Consider the following 16,675-nt stretch of genomic DNA (forward strand, 5'->3'; position numbering starts at 1 on the left):
CAACACAGACATCTTTTTCCCTGTGTGCAAATGAAAACACAAACAGCTGTGATCTCCACACAACAAACAAAATGTCTCCAAGTGTCAAAACAAGTTGTGGAAAGGGAGAGAAAGACCAAGAAAAACACAATCTGCAGACAAGTCTCTTGGTTAACCATACCGGAGTGAAACCATGCCAGAAGCTGAGAAATGGCTGACTAGTGCCTTGGCTGGATTGACCCACATTTCCATTTATGATAGGCTGCTGCCGACAATCCAGGCACAGACAGACTTTGTAAAAGGAGAACTGACAAAAAATGCAAGAAAAGCAAAGATTAAAGGGCTGACCAAAGGATCCCAAGTGCAGGGTTTTTAAGGAATCTCAACATCTGGTTTCAGACTGTGCTCAACTTCCCAAAGCTAAGCTTGGCTTAAGTATGAGTATTAAACTACAATCAGGATAACAGGCTGAGGAAATGTACAAGGAATTTAAAAACTGTGTGCAGGGTGGAAGACAACCAAACATTGTCTTCCACTGCAATAGTTACACCTTTGGGGGCACATCTCACTTATTACTGCATATCTGGTTTTTTTGCCCTGACACCTTTAACTGTTTTGCTTCTAAATCTTCCTCACACCATTGAAGATGCTTCTGTATTGCTCCAGTTTTTACTGTCTGTGGACTCATGAAGGTAAAAGTCATGCAGCATGACTGTAGGTCATGAAAAAAGTTATATCAGGCTAGACTTCAACAGCATTATCTATATTTTGCTTCTCATGCGCTCTTTTCATGAAGTGAAGAGTGTATTATTTGAGAGACATTGTGGTAATGAAAATGGAGACAGGAAATTACTTTAGTGGGCTGGACTTGTCAACAATCTGTCCATAAAAAGGAAAAATTTGTAAATACTCTGGCTTCATTAAAGCTTTTATTGACATGAATGTGCCTCATTTATTTGGAAATATTCAAGGCTGGAACATCCTTCAATTATTTGTACTTTGAAGGCAGCCTTTATATCAGCTTTCTAAAGATAAATTTTCTAGGGAGAGCCCCAGATAAAAGTGCTAATTGTCAGTTTGAGGACATTTCTGTATGTACTCCATAACTGCACACATATACAGCATATATAGACCGTAACACAGAATATACATCTTCTATCTGAAGATGTAACAGGATTTCTCAGATATCTGATTAAAGTTGCATCTTTTTTTACCATTATTTCCCTTCTAGCCAATAGGAATAAATGAGTGTTTTTTCTCTTTTCTGCAAGGGCCTGAGATTCATCTTTGTTATTAAAAATTCAGCCACAGCAACAGCAACAAATTTAACCAAACTGCTCCATAAGTGTTCAAATAAAAATGCAACACAGATGACTGGTTACCCTTGGAAGTGGTTCTAGTTGTCAGGTAGTGAACCATCTTTAGAGAGGCCTGTAGATTAGGAGGGGAACCAGCTATCTAGCTATCTTCAGTGCAATTCTGAATAGCTTCAAAACATTACTCATAATTGTAAGGATATGCTAGTTTGATACAATGTTTATAGGATACTGCTGCAACCCACCTCGGTGCAATGGTCTCTTGGATACCCTCTCTCCATATTGCTGTGTAAACCAAAAAACGTGCCAGAAATTGCAGTGCAGCGGAGCACATTTCCTTTCCTGGAAAATCCATTATAGGCTGGTTCTTTCACTGCAATGCCCTCCAAGCCTTAACGCAAGGCTCACATCCCTAGTGTCACAGAGCCTCTCTTCATCCTCCTTCCTCCCCTCAAACTCTGACCAGTTCATGCCCACGGTGGGTGGTTACTGTTCATCACTGACTTGTCAGAAAAACCCAAATTGCCAGACTGCTGCAGAATTGCAAAACTGGCTGTAGTACAACACTGCCTCTTCAGCTGTTAGGGCTTTTTGTTTGCTGGGTATTAATAGGAGGTGAGTTCTGTTCTGCTGGCATTTGGAAGCAATTCCCTCTCTGACTCGTACCAATTACATATCTATCTGGCAACATTATGTTGCAAGTTGGTGACACGCAAAGTGGAAAGGCATACCCTTCTCTGGGAAAGGCACTCGTCCTTTTCAAGGGGAAAAAGTAGATTGCTAAAACAAATACAAGCTTTAAATATCTGTGGCATCTGAAAATGCTGCACAGGTACATATTAAGGAATTATCTGTGTTTTGAAAACTGACAGGGCTTTGTAGATGGTCTAAATCAGGCTATTAGCAAATTCAAAAGCAACACATATTTTGCCCGAATACTCCCAAACATAGAAGCATGTTCCAAAAGGAGTAAACAATTTTGCTTTTTCGTTGATCTCACAGAAAGCATTTTCTTAACTGGTGAGATTTAAATTATACCTGAAAGAAGAACCCTTAGAGATTCTGACCGGGCAATCCACTGAGAATAGCATGAAAGTATAGCTTCAACAACAGAGCAGCATCTGAAATTGTAGAATTTCAGTTTTATAAAAGAAGTGCAATTAAGGAAGAAAATGTTTGAAATTTATTTTCGCGTCTTCCTTTGTGCTCTCCACTCCTTGTGCACTTTTACAAATATCTCACAATATATTACTAGTTTCTTCTGACCACGTGCACAATTCCTCTCTACTGTGGTCCTGTAGGTTGGTTGATTTGGCCAGTAACTATCATTAAAACTGTGTTTGATAGATTTCATTGTGATAATCTGCTGCCATGAAGAAAATTACTTTCAGAGGCTCTTCCCTTCACTCATTCCTATTCCAGGTCCCTGCCCATTGCATGCAAGCTACTATTTACAGTGATAAGATGTCAGCAATCTGCTAAGTACCTAAAGAGTGGGTTTATGTGTAATAACTACAGGTTACATAATTAGAGCATCATATTTCATTTGCTTGTTAACTTTCAAAAAATGCAGGAAAGCAAGGATAAATGACTGTGGAATATTATGCATTTGAACAAAATGCTCCTAAGCATATTATATATGCCTCCATGGTCAAAATATAGAAATGAGTAATAACCCTCTATATACTTGACCTCTTTTCTAATGCTTTTTTGCCTATTAATAGGAGTTACACAGTTTCAAATCGGCTAGTCTTGGATATCTCTGATTTTTCAAGTTGCTCCACAAAGCTCTTTAATAAAAAGAGGCTCAAAGATTTATTTGCAAGCTGTCAGATGGCTGGCTGTTCACAGCATAAGGGTAATTTCCTTAAATGTGGTACAAAAACAAGCTGTGAGGAGTCCTACAGTCTAACTGACAACAAAAAAATTTTGGCTTCTGAGGTTGGCCAGGATAATTCCCATGGTCTCCCTATAATAAGCCTCACACAATAGCACCACCAAAAATATTTAACCTTTAATATTTCAAGGCCAGGGTATAAACTAATCTGCCTGGGGTGCCTAAAATTCTTGAAAAAATTAAGTTCTCTATGTAAGGCTAATTCTTTATTTGGCGATACACTGATCTCCCCTTTATTATAGCTCCAGGACAAAGACTACAATTTATACCATAATATTTTCTGAAGCAATGTGTTGATAGTCACTATTGACTCATGTGGTAAAAAGATATCAAAGTATGAATAGTTACAGGAAAGGCAAAAGCAGAAATGAAGAGCTGCCTTTGTAAGTTAGCTACTCTGTTTTTTTGAGAATTAATGCCATAATCAGGAAGACTCCAATCAATAGTAAGTTAAGGGGATTTTAACAGTGTATGGGAAAACAATATGGATACCTTGAAAATAAATTACCACATCTTAGCTACATTTCTTGGGTGAGTTTTATTTTGATAACCAGTATCTCTCTGATCCCTGCAAATGTTATGCTATGCAACATAAAAGGGAGATATGATCTCTGTCTAAAAAAATAAAAGTCTGAAGGAAGACGGTTTACATCATCCTCTCTGGATAGAAAATACACAAGGTTTTCAGACACTGCAGTTTTTAACATAACATTTAATCATCTGCAAAGCTGTGTGTTTTCATATGTAAGTCTCAGCAATGGGCAGGAATGCTCAAATAGGCCTTTAGATATATAAAACCAGCATACATCAACATACTTCACTGCTTTAACTTTCCACTTGAGTAGTCAAGTAGCTCTCAGAGTATCTGCACGTGCTGTTATTTACTACTGCCTATTTCATTTTCTCCTATTTTAATTCTGGACAGGGCAATGATTTGTCCTTGATGAGCACACTGGTACAAAATCTCAGGGCTGATGCACACAACCTAATGGTTGGAGTATAACAAATTACCAAGAGGCAGCAACTCATCAAGCATGGGCTGCCCAGCTATGGTGCAGTACAACTTAGATCCAAGCATCAATGAAGGATGGTTACGCTAATTTGCATTTTCTTACAGTAGGGCAAGTGAAGAATGTACATGCAATCAATTAACAACAGCTTCTGTGTCTCTGCTAATGGGGGCAACCTATTAAGCTGACATAATTCATTGTGCATTTGAGCCTTTAATGAAAAGTGGCCCTCCTTAAAGAGGCTTTCTCCTAAGCACTTTTCATGTTGCCTCTTTGTTTTGCATTGTGGATTAGCCAAGGAAGCTACCAGCAGTCTCATCACAATTCTGCCCTTCCTCAATAATCCAAGGTATCAAACACCCAGTCTGGGATATTTTACTCCTTCCCACAGTTCTTTAACAGCTAAAAGAAAATATGATCAGTTCCATGAATTTGTAACCATGGCTCAAAGCCTCTGCAAAGTAGAGCCTGCCTCAAAAGTTAGATCCTGCAATGAATTTCTGCCCCAAAACCAGGATAACGGAAAAAACCCCGTGTTCTTATATGTTAAGTAGTTTTCCACCCATGTATTTTTCAAAACACAGGATATAAACATCCTGTATGTCCTGCAGACATTTCAGCAGGTCCATAAATTCTTTAGAACAACATTCTCAGTTTAATACTAGGAATTACAGATCAGCAGCAATACTTCATACTGCAAAGAGAGAATCTGCTTCTAGGACTGAGCAGCTGTAAAATGATTGCATGCAACACCCTTGCAGATACCAGATATTTAAGATCTAAGTCATAGATTGGACAAGCACAACTCATGTCCTTTACAAATCCTTTAAAATATAGGTTATATCAAAGATTCCTTTGACTGCTCTCAAATATAGACACTCTTAGACAGATATACCTGTCAAGCAATTTAAAAATGCTTTTACCAAACTTCTGAATTTTGTCCAGGAGGCTAAGGCAGATCATTGGGAATATGCAGTTCAATTGTAAAACTGAAATTGCTTCATGCTACCCTTCTTCATGCTTAACTCCTCAAGGATATATGTGGCTCTTCCATCACAGATGTTTTGCTATAGATTTCAGTCCAGTATTTTGAGTACCTTATTTCTATCCAAAGACGATCATAAATTGCATTTACACTAACACAAGGTAAATCTCATGGAAAAGAGGAAGGATTTGAATAGTCAGGGAGATGTGACAGTCAGGGCTGGAAAAATTGACTTGCTGTATAAGGAACCTAGCACTTTTCAGAAGCCAATCCAGTGTTTCAGTATTTTCACTGCTATGATGGAAAAGTTTTATACTGCATTGTATCAAATGCCCTGGATAAAATATTAATATAATGAGGAACAATTAATTTGAATTCAATGTATCTTGCTGCAACTACACATAGTTACACTTTTATTAGTGTAGATTAATCAGAACTTGACCCTTTCAACTTCTGAATTCACCTGAGTCTGTTAGAAGCCAGATGCACCATGAAGTTTTTCAATTAAAAGCCAACGTGATTCTTCCTGGAAAGACATTATGTCCCTGACTTCCTGGTTTCCTTAAAACCATATTAAAGTTAATGCAGCTCATTAGTGCAAATAATAGCAAATTGAGTAAAACACATATTCAGAACTGTATTAAAAGTAATTAAGTCAATGCCCACTAAATTTGTTTGCAAAAACTGTAGGTTACTATTCCATCAAGTGCTTCCGTTTCTATCAACACATTCAGCGATTTTGGTAACATTTTTGGCCTTTTCTAAGGCACATTTTGGGCATAAGAACATCATAAAAGCAACAGTAATAGCTGAATTACTGTTCTGGAGTGATTGAATTAAATCATAGCAGAATTGGAAAAATACTTACGCTCCACAAAGTAAGAGCTGGCATCAATCTTCCAAATAATTTGACCCCGGTGAGAGCCATTGACGCCACGGTTCTTGTAGTCCAAAAAGTTTTCTGACAAGACCTCATCTGTAAACAAAGAAGATTGGTCTCAGTAAGTGCCTACTATGACAGTATACACAGCACAGAGTCAGGCTAAAAACACACCTTTGGCTTGACAGAATATCCTAGAGCTACTAGAGAGCTTGGCACGACATGTTGAGAAATCAGATTAATCATTCATTTATGTTATTTAAAAGTTCAGTCCAAGTGGCTGAAGCAGCAACCCAGGATGGGCTGAGCCATGGGCTCACTGCTCCAGCTTCAGGGGGATGAAATGGATTTCACAGCTGTGCTCTGACAAAGCAAAAGCCACAATCTCTACCTGCAGAGACCAGCCAGCAACCTCCTGGGCTTTTCCTTTCAGTGATAACAACAGTTTTAATTTTAACAGAGATTTGTACAAATGTGCTTTAACCAACTCAACCTTGCTTGCTACAGAAGAAGTCCTGGGTGGGTGCTGAGACTCACTTCTGAAGACAATTATGTTAATTATTACTTGCATTAAAAGTGATAAAAAATGTGAACCATTCAATCTGACATTAAGGTACTTCAGTTGTAAACACTGTGAAGAATTGTCTTTGTTTCAAGAAGAAAACAAAGATAATGCCTATAACAAGGGACGCTGTGCCTGAGGATACAGGGGTAGTGTGACCAACTGCAGAACAGAAGAGGCAGCCTAACAAACAAAGCTGAGAAATCCAAAGACTATCACAATACTTTCATAAAGGAAACTAAATCGAAGGTAACTCCACTTTCAGTGAAAGAAGAAAGCAGCAAACAGATGTCAATACTGTCCCATTGGCACTACAAAGTCATGCTTTCAGAGGAAGGTGACTGAGTACCAAAACTGAACTCTTTGGTGTTCCTCTCTTGAGAGATTACAACAGATTTCCTTCTAATGAGATCATTAACAATTGCAATGGATAATTATAAATAGCAATGCTATCTACAATAAATTTTCCCTTTGCTGATGGGCTAATTGTCAGAAATTATTTCACCAGCTGTGTTTCATGCTCTGTTTTGAAGAGCATCTCTGCTGTAATCCTTCAACAGCAAAATGCTCTGGTATGATTCTCACTTTATTCTTTATAGCTGGTTGTGTCTTCTTTTAAATTCCAAATTATATATATCTAAAAAAAGCAGGTAAGTATACAAGTGTTACTCTCAGAACATTGCTTTACTTATGAATACCTCTAGTAAAGGACCATCCTGGATACAGATCAAGGATCATGTACACCATTCTGTGGAAATAGGAACATTATGTACTTGTGAGAAGACTTAAGCCTGTCCCTTTTGCTTTGGCAGGGAAAACATTTTATATTAAAGGTGAGCATATAGTGAAATGTTGCACTGAGCTGGAGCCTGGGAACCCTTCCTGGCTCTCATCCTGATGGGGCAGAGAGAGTATCCCTCAGTTCCAGCATGCTGCTCACTAGCTTCATCACTTGTGATGTTTATTTGTCATATTTAGTCTCTGTAAGCTGCTGGAGATGCTCCAATGCCTGCCATGTTGTGATGATGCATGGGTAATTGCTGTCCCTCAAAATATACTATTTATAAAATACCATGCTTGCTTAAGGAGTCAGCTCAGCTGGACTCAATGGTCTTGCTTAAGAAACTGCGGGCATTTTAGGCCAGAGTTTAGTGGCACTGGAGATACCAAAATCAGCTTTAAAATACTGTGTTCATAGGCAGTATCTGTGGAGACCAGCTGGCACTTCCACTGTTGCTGCTTCCCACAGCTGGCACAAAGGCAGTGTGAACTCTGCCATACAAAACCCCTCTAATTTGACAGAGATGTTGACATATGCCCATAACAAAACTAAATCACATCCCTATTGCAGGCTGAGCCAATGGGCATGACTCCAGAAAACCCCTTCCGCTATTTTCCTCTATTTTGTTGAAAAAGTGTAGGAAGCCTGGAAAACCAGGCTGAGAAGAAGGGCCACTATCCATCTGCATGTGCAAGGTAGAAGACCACGGGAAGGGAAGGACAAGCAAGCCAGTCTATGGTTACAGCTGACAGGTGAGACCACAGAAAATCTGGAACAAGCTGCTCCCACTGAGTAACACCTGCCCACTGCCTCCTGCCATGGAGGCAAGAGACAGGGGCGTGTGGGAAGCATCCAGAGAAAAGCAGGTGCCCAGGGAAGGGATACATACATGGAGCTAGTCATGTGCACATAGTTCATAGACAGTGGCCACTGAAGGAATACAGGCTCAGACAGCAGAAAGGATAATTTAGTATGAGCTTACGGAGCTCTGCAATATGCAGAGCACCTGAATAGGAGCAGTGAAGCCTTGAAGTATAAAACCAATTTGTATACAAAACATATTTTAAAATGTCATGATTTAGAAATCCAGTATGTAGGTTGTTCCCACAGTCAGTTTTAACCCTGTCTGTGTCTTTTGAAAGAGGTAGCTCCCTAATTCCAAAAAAAAAAACAAACCTATTTTTAGTCTAGTAGAAATTTATGTTCATTGGGATTTTTAAGCCAGAAAAATTTTATCTCTAGAAGAATACATTCAGGTCCAAAAGGGCAGTTTTGCTCTTCCAGTTTTTGAAGGTATGTATTTTTGGAAGGTGAAAGATAAGACAGAAATATCCTCTGGCAAGTTAAAAATAGCAGTAATTGAAACTCGTCAGGAGGCTGGAATGTATGAATATGCCTGGTCGACCTGTTTTAATTGGCAAGTAACACTATTCCAGGCATGCTATTCCCTGAACACACACCTTATGTATGTAGCACACTGACAAAGACAATTGTGCATGTGAAATACAGTGCTGCTTAGGGCACTACGTGCAGATGTACGTAAATGTATTTATCAACATTCGTGCCATAGGTAAGCATATAGAGATATGATATGCTAAGCTGACAAAGTATGAGCAAAGGAAAACAAATTTTATTTCCTGTTTCTATTGAGAATCCCCAAAACGAAGGAACTGACCTTTAAAGCATGTTACATCTTAATTCCCAAAGGTAAATGGTGAAATACTTCATTTCACCTCCATGCAAAATGAAGAGCAAAGTTAATGCTGTTCCCTTTCATATATTTCAGGCAGCAGCTAATGCCTTTTGACATTTTTCCAATGAAGCATTGTAATGCATCTCCCTCCCTCTATTTCTGAAATGCGATTAACCTTTAAACTAGCTATCTGCTTCCTCTGCGTAGCTTGGGTTTGGCCCTGCTTGTCCAAAAAGCAAACGCTTTGCAATTGCTCTTAGGTCTGTGGCTTCGTTTCCCTGCACAGCAGACAGCTTACTTACTAATTAAGGATGAAAATTGGGGAGTATTTGGGATGTGCACTTTGAACATCATTAGTTGCTCCTGGAGATAGAGCTGGGGATGGTGAGGGTGTCTAAGACAGGGAGCCAGCAGACACTGGTCTCTGCTCCCCTGCCCCTGGGCATGCAGAAGCGCCAGCTGCCTCTTGCTTGAGAGGGGAGGTGGCTGCAGACTTACAAGACTTTGTTGGGACAGGAGCAGCAGCTCCCACAGACCTCCCACGGGCCCTAGAGGAAATGAGGAAGGTGATGCACAACCAGGAGCCAGGCAGCCTGGCTCCAAATAGCAGCCAGAGGGACCAAGGCACACCAGCAGCAAATGACAGCAAGTGCTTTGGGAACCAGAAGCAAGCTGATGGACTGCCTCTCCTCACCAAACCAGACACTGCCAAGCACAGCCTTCTACTGCTAAAAATATTCTGTGCTGTCACGTCCATGCTGAGCATCCCAATATACTTCACAAGCACTACAGAGATAAAGAACCATGGCCACCAAAGAAACCTTTCAGATGAAAGACAGAATCCAATTGACAAAAAGCATGCTGTTCTTCAGAGGAATTAGGGAAAATGTTGATAAAGGCCACCCTCAAAAACATCTGTGAATAATCTAATGGGGACTTCAAGTGCTGTCAGCAGCCACACTAAACAGACAGGACCTTGGTATTTGAAAGTTTGTCTGAAATTCCCACAGAGAAGCAATCAGATAGTCAATACATCCTCCTCAGAAAGACTGATGGAGCCTAAATTACAAATATCTGAGTGACCCTTTTAGTCTATTTGGTTTTACTTAGGAAGCAAAAATTAAAAACAAACTCCCCTTTCTCAAACAATATTTTGCTGATGTATATGACTAGCCTATCTTTTCACATTCTCAAAGTCTAACAACTATGAAATTTTGAATAACATGTGCTACATTCAAAGAAACAAATAATTAACAAGAGACAGGGATACAACATCAGACAGGTTCCTGAACTTGATACAGTATTCCAGTCTCTTATGAATCACTAATTTGATTTAACACTACATACTACAACACTCGCTTCCTGTAAACGTAATGCAATTATGGCACAAAAAGAAAAGCTAGACTTCGTGTCTTGATCCCTTCTGAGAAGGAAATGCTGTAATTCTGAAATTACATAAGGATTTCTAGTCTTCAGCTATATAAATCTGCATTAGTTTGAAATTTAAAAGTGTTTTTGGTCAATATGTATGTCTGTATTATGAAATACAATGATAGCTAGCAAAATGATTTAAAAAAATAATTTTCTGTAAAAAGAGGCTGAGCTCTGGTTGATCTGTTTTGCAACTAGCAGGGAAAGCTGCAGGAAAGAGATTTCACAATTCACAGAATCAAAGAATCAATTAGGTTGGAAAAGACCTCTGAGATCATTGAGTCCAACCTATGCCCTAACACCACCTTGACACTATTCCATGGCACGGAGTGCCACGTCCAGTCCTTAATGAAAGACCTCCAGGGACAGCGACTCCACCAGTTCCCTGCGCAGCCTTCCAATATCTAATCACCCTTTCTAGGAGGAAATTCTTCCTAATGTCCAAAACCTCCCCTTGAGCAGCTTGAGACTGTGTTCTCTCATCCTATTGCTGGCTGCCTGGGAGAAGAGGCTGGGTCCCACCTGATTAGAACCTCCTTCCAGGTAGTTAGAGGGAGTGATAATGTCTTTCCTAAGCCTCCTCCATGCCAAACATCCCCAGCTCCCTTAGCCAGTCTTCACAGGACATCTGTTCCAGACCCTTCATAAAGTATCAATAAAATAAAATTATATTGCAAAATAATAATAGAAAGGGTAAGCCATAAATAAACTTCATATTTTTGATGTTTATTCTCTTACCACTCAATCTATCACATGAAGAAAAACACAAGATGATGACAAAAACCTCTGCAATACACAAGTGGAGCTTGTATCAGGTCATGAAAGTGTTTCTTTTTGCAATGCTTTTGCATTGCAGAACCCAGCCCTCTGGAAGCTGCTCTTCCAAAGATCTGTACAATACAAGCAGTCACCATTCTGCAGAAGAGAAACTATTAATGAGAAACATATACCAAAGATGCAGCCCAATTTCTTATTTACAAAGATGCCACATTAAAAAATCACTAATAATAGTTAGGAACGTTTCTATTGACTTCAGCTGTTATATATTAAGCTCCAGTGTGGATTGAAACTTCACTGTTAATTCATTTGCCAATTTCTGCTGCGGGCAATTAATATACAGCAATTTAGAATCCCTCCTTCTATTATTTCCTAGGGAGAAGAGTTCTGGAAAACAAAGGCCTAATCCTTCACTGGTGCTACAAGCTCAATTCTCAATCTAAGAGTTTTGCATATGCTTTTTTCAAGCACAGGAATGGTTCCATTTTAATCTCACAAAAATTAACCCCTTGCCCAGCTAGAGGAAAAAAAAACAGGAGGCAGAAATGTGAACAATGGGTGAAGAAGAGGTGTATGCCAAGAGAAGGACAAAAACTAAGTAGGAAGGGAGATAAACTGCAATAAAATGGGGAGTGAGTTGGCAAAGTTAGAACAATTCTTGGTCATCAAGGGCAGAAGATGGTGGCCATACATAAAACTGCTCCAGGCACATTAGAAATGCAGGCATGGTGGATTTCAAACCTGAAGCAGAAAGAATTGGGTTAAGACATTAAACCCAAATGACATGTCAGCCACTCCCAAAACCAAGGAGTCTCAACTTTCAGTGAAACACTTTTATCTTTGAACATCTAGTTTATTTCAGAGCTGCTTATCACCTTTTACCACTCCAGTACTCTCCAAATTACTGCTGGGAGATAAGATTCCCATATTTCATGACATCGACAACAATCAAAAAAGCAAATGACTAGCCATTACAGACACTCTATTAAATCTTGGCAATGATATGCCCAAGTTTTCAGAAGGCTGTGGATCCAATTCTTCCTCATTTGCACTTGAGTTAAACACACTGAGAGGTTGAGCTCTGTCACTCAAGGGACTTCCCTTTCCTTCCCTGCGACAGTGGGACCTCTGGCTAAAAGCAGAGCTGATGGCAATGGACTCCATTCTTCTATTTGTTAGGGAGCTGTACTCCAGAACAACCCACCACTCATGTATTTCTCTCCTCTAACCACAAATCTGCTGAAAAGGTAGAAGGAAGGAGGAAAGCAAGGAGTGGAGGCTCAGCAATAAAAACTTGTGGGGCCTAAAACCCCCCCAGCAGATGTTAGGTTGCAATGGGATGGGCATCTGTCCAGTAATACTGGTATCATTTGGTTCTGCATACCCTTAGAATTGTGACAGCACCACACAGATGTCAGTGCTACTTCAGCTGTGCCTGTTCCCAGCTACAGGCTTTTCCTTTAAAGCCCCTGCACTTCCAGATTTATTCTTATCCCTGCAGCAAGTGGACCACATTTGGGTCTCAGTACAGCAACAGCTCTACTTCACCTACACATTGCACAAACTTATTCACAAGTAATGACATCCAATTTGCACACAGAATTGAAGATGGGAGGGAGGAATCCAAACAAGGATGATCCTGACTTCCCCAGGGCATACAGATGTGTGATAAGGTACAACATGGAAGAATTTTGTTTGCTTGTTTTTAATATAACAAGCAATGGAAGCCTCCCCATTGACTACAGTACAATTTGGAAAATGAGGATTAGGTCACAGCAGTGCAGCCACAAAATCTGCTAGAAAATTTTAAAGCAGGCCCAAGGCAATTTGAAGACAAGATATAAAGAGACATTGGAAGACATGAAATGTGAACAAGGATGACATTTTTCCAGGTTAACAATGTTCATTAAATAAGGGGGAAATAATTTGCAGTAAAATGGGAAAATGGATTTACAGAAATGTTGAAAGAACAGTAGATTAGACAGGAGGTTGTGATCTGATAAAGCAGTAGGAAAAAAAAAACCAAAACACAACTCAGATGTGCACACTGAAGCACCACAGTGCAAAGAACCTCTTGAGAATCTGGATTGATTTTATCTGAAAAATGGTATTCAGTTATAAACTTATTACAAAGTGAAAGATATCCAGTGAAGAAAAAAAAAATGCCTTTAGGGCTGGAGAGATCAATGGATGAGAAAGATTACAAAGGCTAAATGCATACACAGTCATTACAGTAGTTGTGGAAGGCAGCATGGGAATATTCCAGTGTTATGAACAGTGCAATGTTAGTATTATAAACACTAAGGAATGGGAAGGATTTAGTTATAAACCAGAAAACTAAGGGAAGAAAAACATATGCTGAACCTTCAAAATCCACATGGCTGGCAACCTCCCCAAAACAAATCTTTCTGCTTCAAGCTTTATCCTGCCAAGAACTTTATGTCTGTTCTGTCCACTGTTTGTGCCATGATTGATTCTAACCAGTCAATGGTCTCAATGTGCGGCATGGACTATGCTTCTTTTGCAGGATTGAGGCCAAAATCTGGGATTTGGTGCACCAATATCCCCAACTGATTTCTTCCAAAATATTTTAGTAGGTGATCATTATTGACTTCGCTGTAAGTCTGGGTTACACAGCAATATGGGCTATTCTTGCACAGCACAGAGGCAGTCTTATCCATGGCCCTAAGGACCTTAGAAATCACTGAGAAGGCATGAGGATGCAGTTACTCCCTGTCTGCATTATTTCCCCTCTCCTGATATTCAGCATGAATAGTTGCAGTGGAAAATTCTTTTCTACTCATTCACCTACAAAGATGTTCATAAGAGCTGTTATTTTAAGAAGAAGCAATGCATGAAAATGGGAATCCTTTGGCACACAGTAAACACCTCTACTACATATTAAATACATTTAAGGAAAAAAAACTGGCAGTCTGTAGGCTTCTTTACTACAACTTCCCTAAAAGACCATAAAGCACACCACTACTACAGTAAGCACTCTGGAGAAGTTTTTTGGTGCATTGCTACCACCAACATTAACACAAATGACATCTGAACCTTGGAAGCAGTGAGAGGGAAGACATGTCAGAAGCCATATGTGCTGGGAATATTCAGAAACCCTTCCATTTAAGTGTTGACTGTAGCTACTTGTAAAGGGGTGAGTCAGATGCAAACGCTGACTGCGTTCATGTCACATTTGGTGGGTCTGTAAACAGCATATCCAGGTTTTGTCCAGCTGAAGGGTGCACCAGATAGATACGGCACTGGGAAAGGCAAGAAGTGACTCAGCCTGATAAATCACTCTCACTCGAAGAGCAGCCAAATGAAAGAGAGCCAGGCTGGAACAAAGAGCCGATATTGCTGCACTAATGTATCTGCCAAGGCCTGTGATACCTGCTCCTCTGACACTTTTTGTTCCTGAAATAAATTGTGCTGTGCCTAGTGAAAGCTGCCTGGCCACTGGGCACCTCTGTTGATGTTTCACAGAGGGAGCAGAATTGCAGGTGTCCAATGAAGCTCAACTTGCTGAGGTGATCGCAGCCAGCCATGGTTGCCATCCCCAGCCTGGAGAGAGACCCAGCTACAAGATGAGCTCCTGAGGAGGAGCCCTGAGACCACAGAGAAATTCTCTTCCAAAGGCCATGAAAGGATTGGAAAGATGGGTGACCCCAGGACACAACAAATCCAGCTATCAACAAAATTCACTCTAAGCAGGCACATTGTGAAGTGTTTTGTTTTACAGAGATCTGTATCTGAAGCAGAGAGGTGGAGCAACCAACCAAACATGGAGAGAATCTAAATTGGGGATTAGACCTGTAACAAAGACACCCACAGCTCCCAGCCTTATAGGCATATTGCTGTTTCTAACATTTTACATCTCTGCTGACAACATTGAAATGCTTTCTGCTTCTATGTATTGGATGTTTGGTAAAATAGGTGCACAAATAAGTTCTGGTCCAAGGCTATGGCGGGAAAAATGTTCATTTATTCAATTGTCTCAGTGGGAAAAACATCAACACAGGCCATATAAGCCTAAAATCAACCCAGAGAGTATTTAAACAAATGCTTAAATGTCTATTAACCAATAGTTATTAGATTTGTCAGGTTGTGGTGAATTGCCTTTCTGGGGGAGGGAAATAACACCACAGGATGAAACAGAGGAGGAAAACAGTTTTAAATCTAAGCTTCAGTCACTAAACAGATGAAGACATTTCTACTTATATAAATTTGAGAGGAACTATCTGGAAAAAGCCAGCTATGGAAAATAAATTGGACCCTCCAAGGTTTGTGTATGAAGACATTTTTAATAAATAGCCTTTAATAATGTTTTGCTTTCATATAAGGAAGTATTGAAAGAAAGAAAGCCTACTTTATATAAGTAAGAAAAGTATAATGCTAGCCCTGATAAACCCCTAACATCAGTGTGCAAAGACAGTGGAGGCAAATGACTTTTTCAAAAGTCTGCTTTAAACATTTCTCATTAGCTCCTTTACATCAGATATGGAGGTGATGACAGAAGTGAAATCTAGGAGCAGCTAAAATGCCACTACAGTAATTATAAGATAGCTCTTTATCTACAGGCAGCTGCTAGTAGTCCATATTAATTTATCTAAAGGGGCCTCATACTGTTGCAAACAGCAATAGCAAATGAGATAAGAGAGGAAGAGAAAGCCTTGAGATAAATAACTGCAAATATTCCAGCTGCCTCACAGTAGGCACTAAATGAGAATCCTTACTTAAAAAATATACCCTTTCTTCATTATTCATAACTTTCAGTTTCTTTTTTTTTTCCCCAATAGGCCTTTCTTTATAAATAGCTTTTCTGCAAAGAAAACTTATATTCCTGAGACTTTTAAATAGCAACAGAGCTTTGTTACGTTCAAATTTCTTACAGAACTCTCTTTGAGTGTTTACACATATTTTAGACTGTGGGTCTGTTTCTGAAAAACTGCTGAATGCTCATAATACTGTAGTTCTCTTGAGGGAAGGTGAGTGCACATTTCAGATGACTTGCTACAGAATGTAGAGGTTCCTCTGCATTGCTCAGAGCTGATAAATGGTATATAGAGGAGAAGTTAGAGCATCTCTAGAGTTCAAGCTTAGCAGGAATGAAATGTAATTCCCGTTCCTGAAGGCACAGTATGTCTTAAGAAATGTTTGTTTTCCCAACTTACATATTTTCTTTTTGTCAGCTTTCCACAGCTAATCTTAAAATGTGCTGAAGTAATAACATCTACATTTTAAGAGAGTCAACATTTACAATTCTCCCTTCAACTAAGGAGTTTTTCCATGGCCCTTCATGAAAATCATGTGTGTGTGCGCATGCATGCATGTTTTCAGGAAGCTTCAGAGTGGATACTATTG

At 39.6% G+C, this 16,675-nt stretch overlaps 1 protein-coding gene across 1 annotated transcript in view; it reads right to left on the minus strand.

The window, feature by feature from the left end:
• The window catches only part of HECW1 (HECT, C2 and WW domain containing E3 ubiquitin protein ligase 1), a 252,394-nt gene that overhangs the window by 145,524 nt on the left and 90,195 nt on the right, over window positions 1-16,675 (minus strand). The window contains exon 3 of the mRNA XM_058825358.1: window positions 6,056-6,163. Within this exon, the coding sequence (XP_058681341.1) occupies window positions 6,056-6,163 (108 nt within the window). The remainder of the gene's footprint in view (window positions 1-6,055; window positions 6,164-16,675) is intronic.

Source organism: Ammospiza caudacuta, chromosome 1 (genome assembly GCF_027887145.1).
Source record: "Ammospiza caudacuta isolate bAmmCau1 chromosome 1, bAmmCau1.pri, whole genome shotgun sequence".
Taxonomy (NCBI): Eukaryota; Metazoa; Chordata; class Aves; order Passeriformes; family Passerellidae; genus Ammospiza; species Ammospiza caudacuta.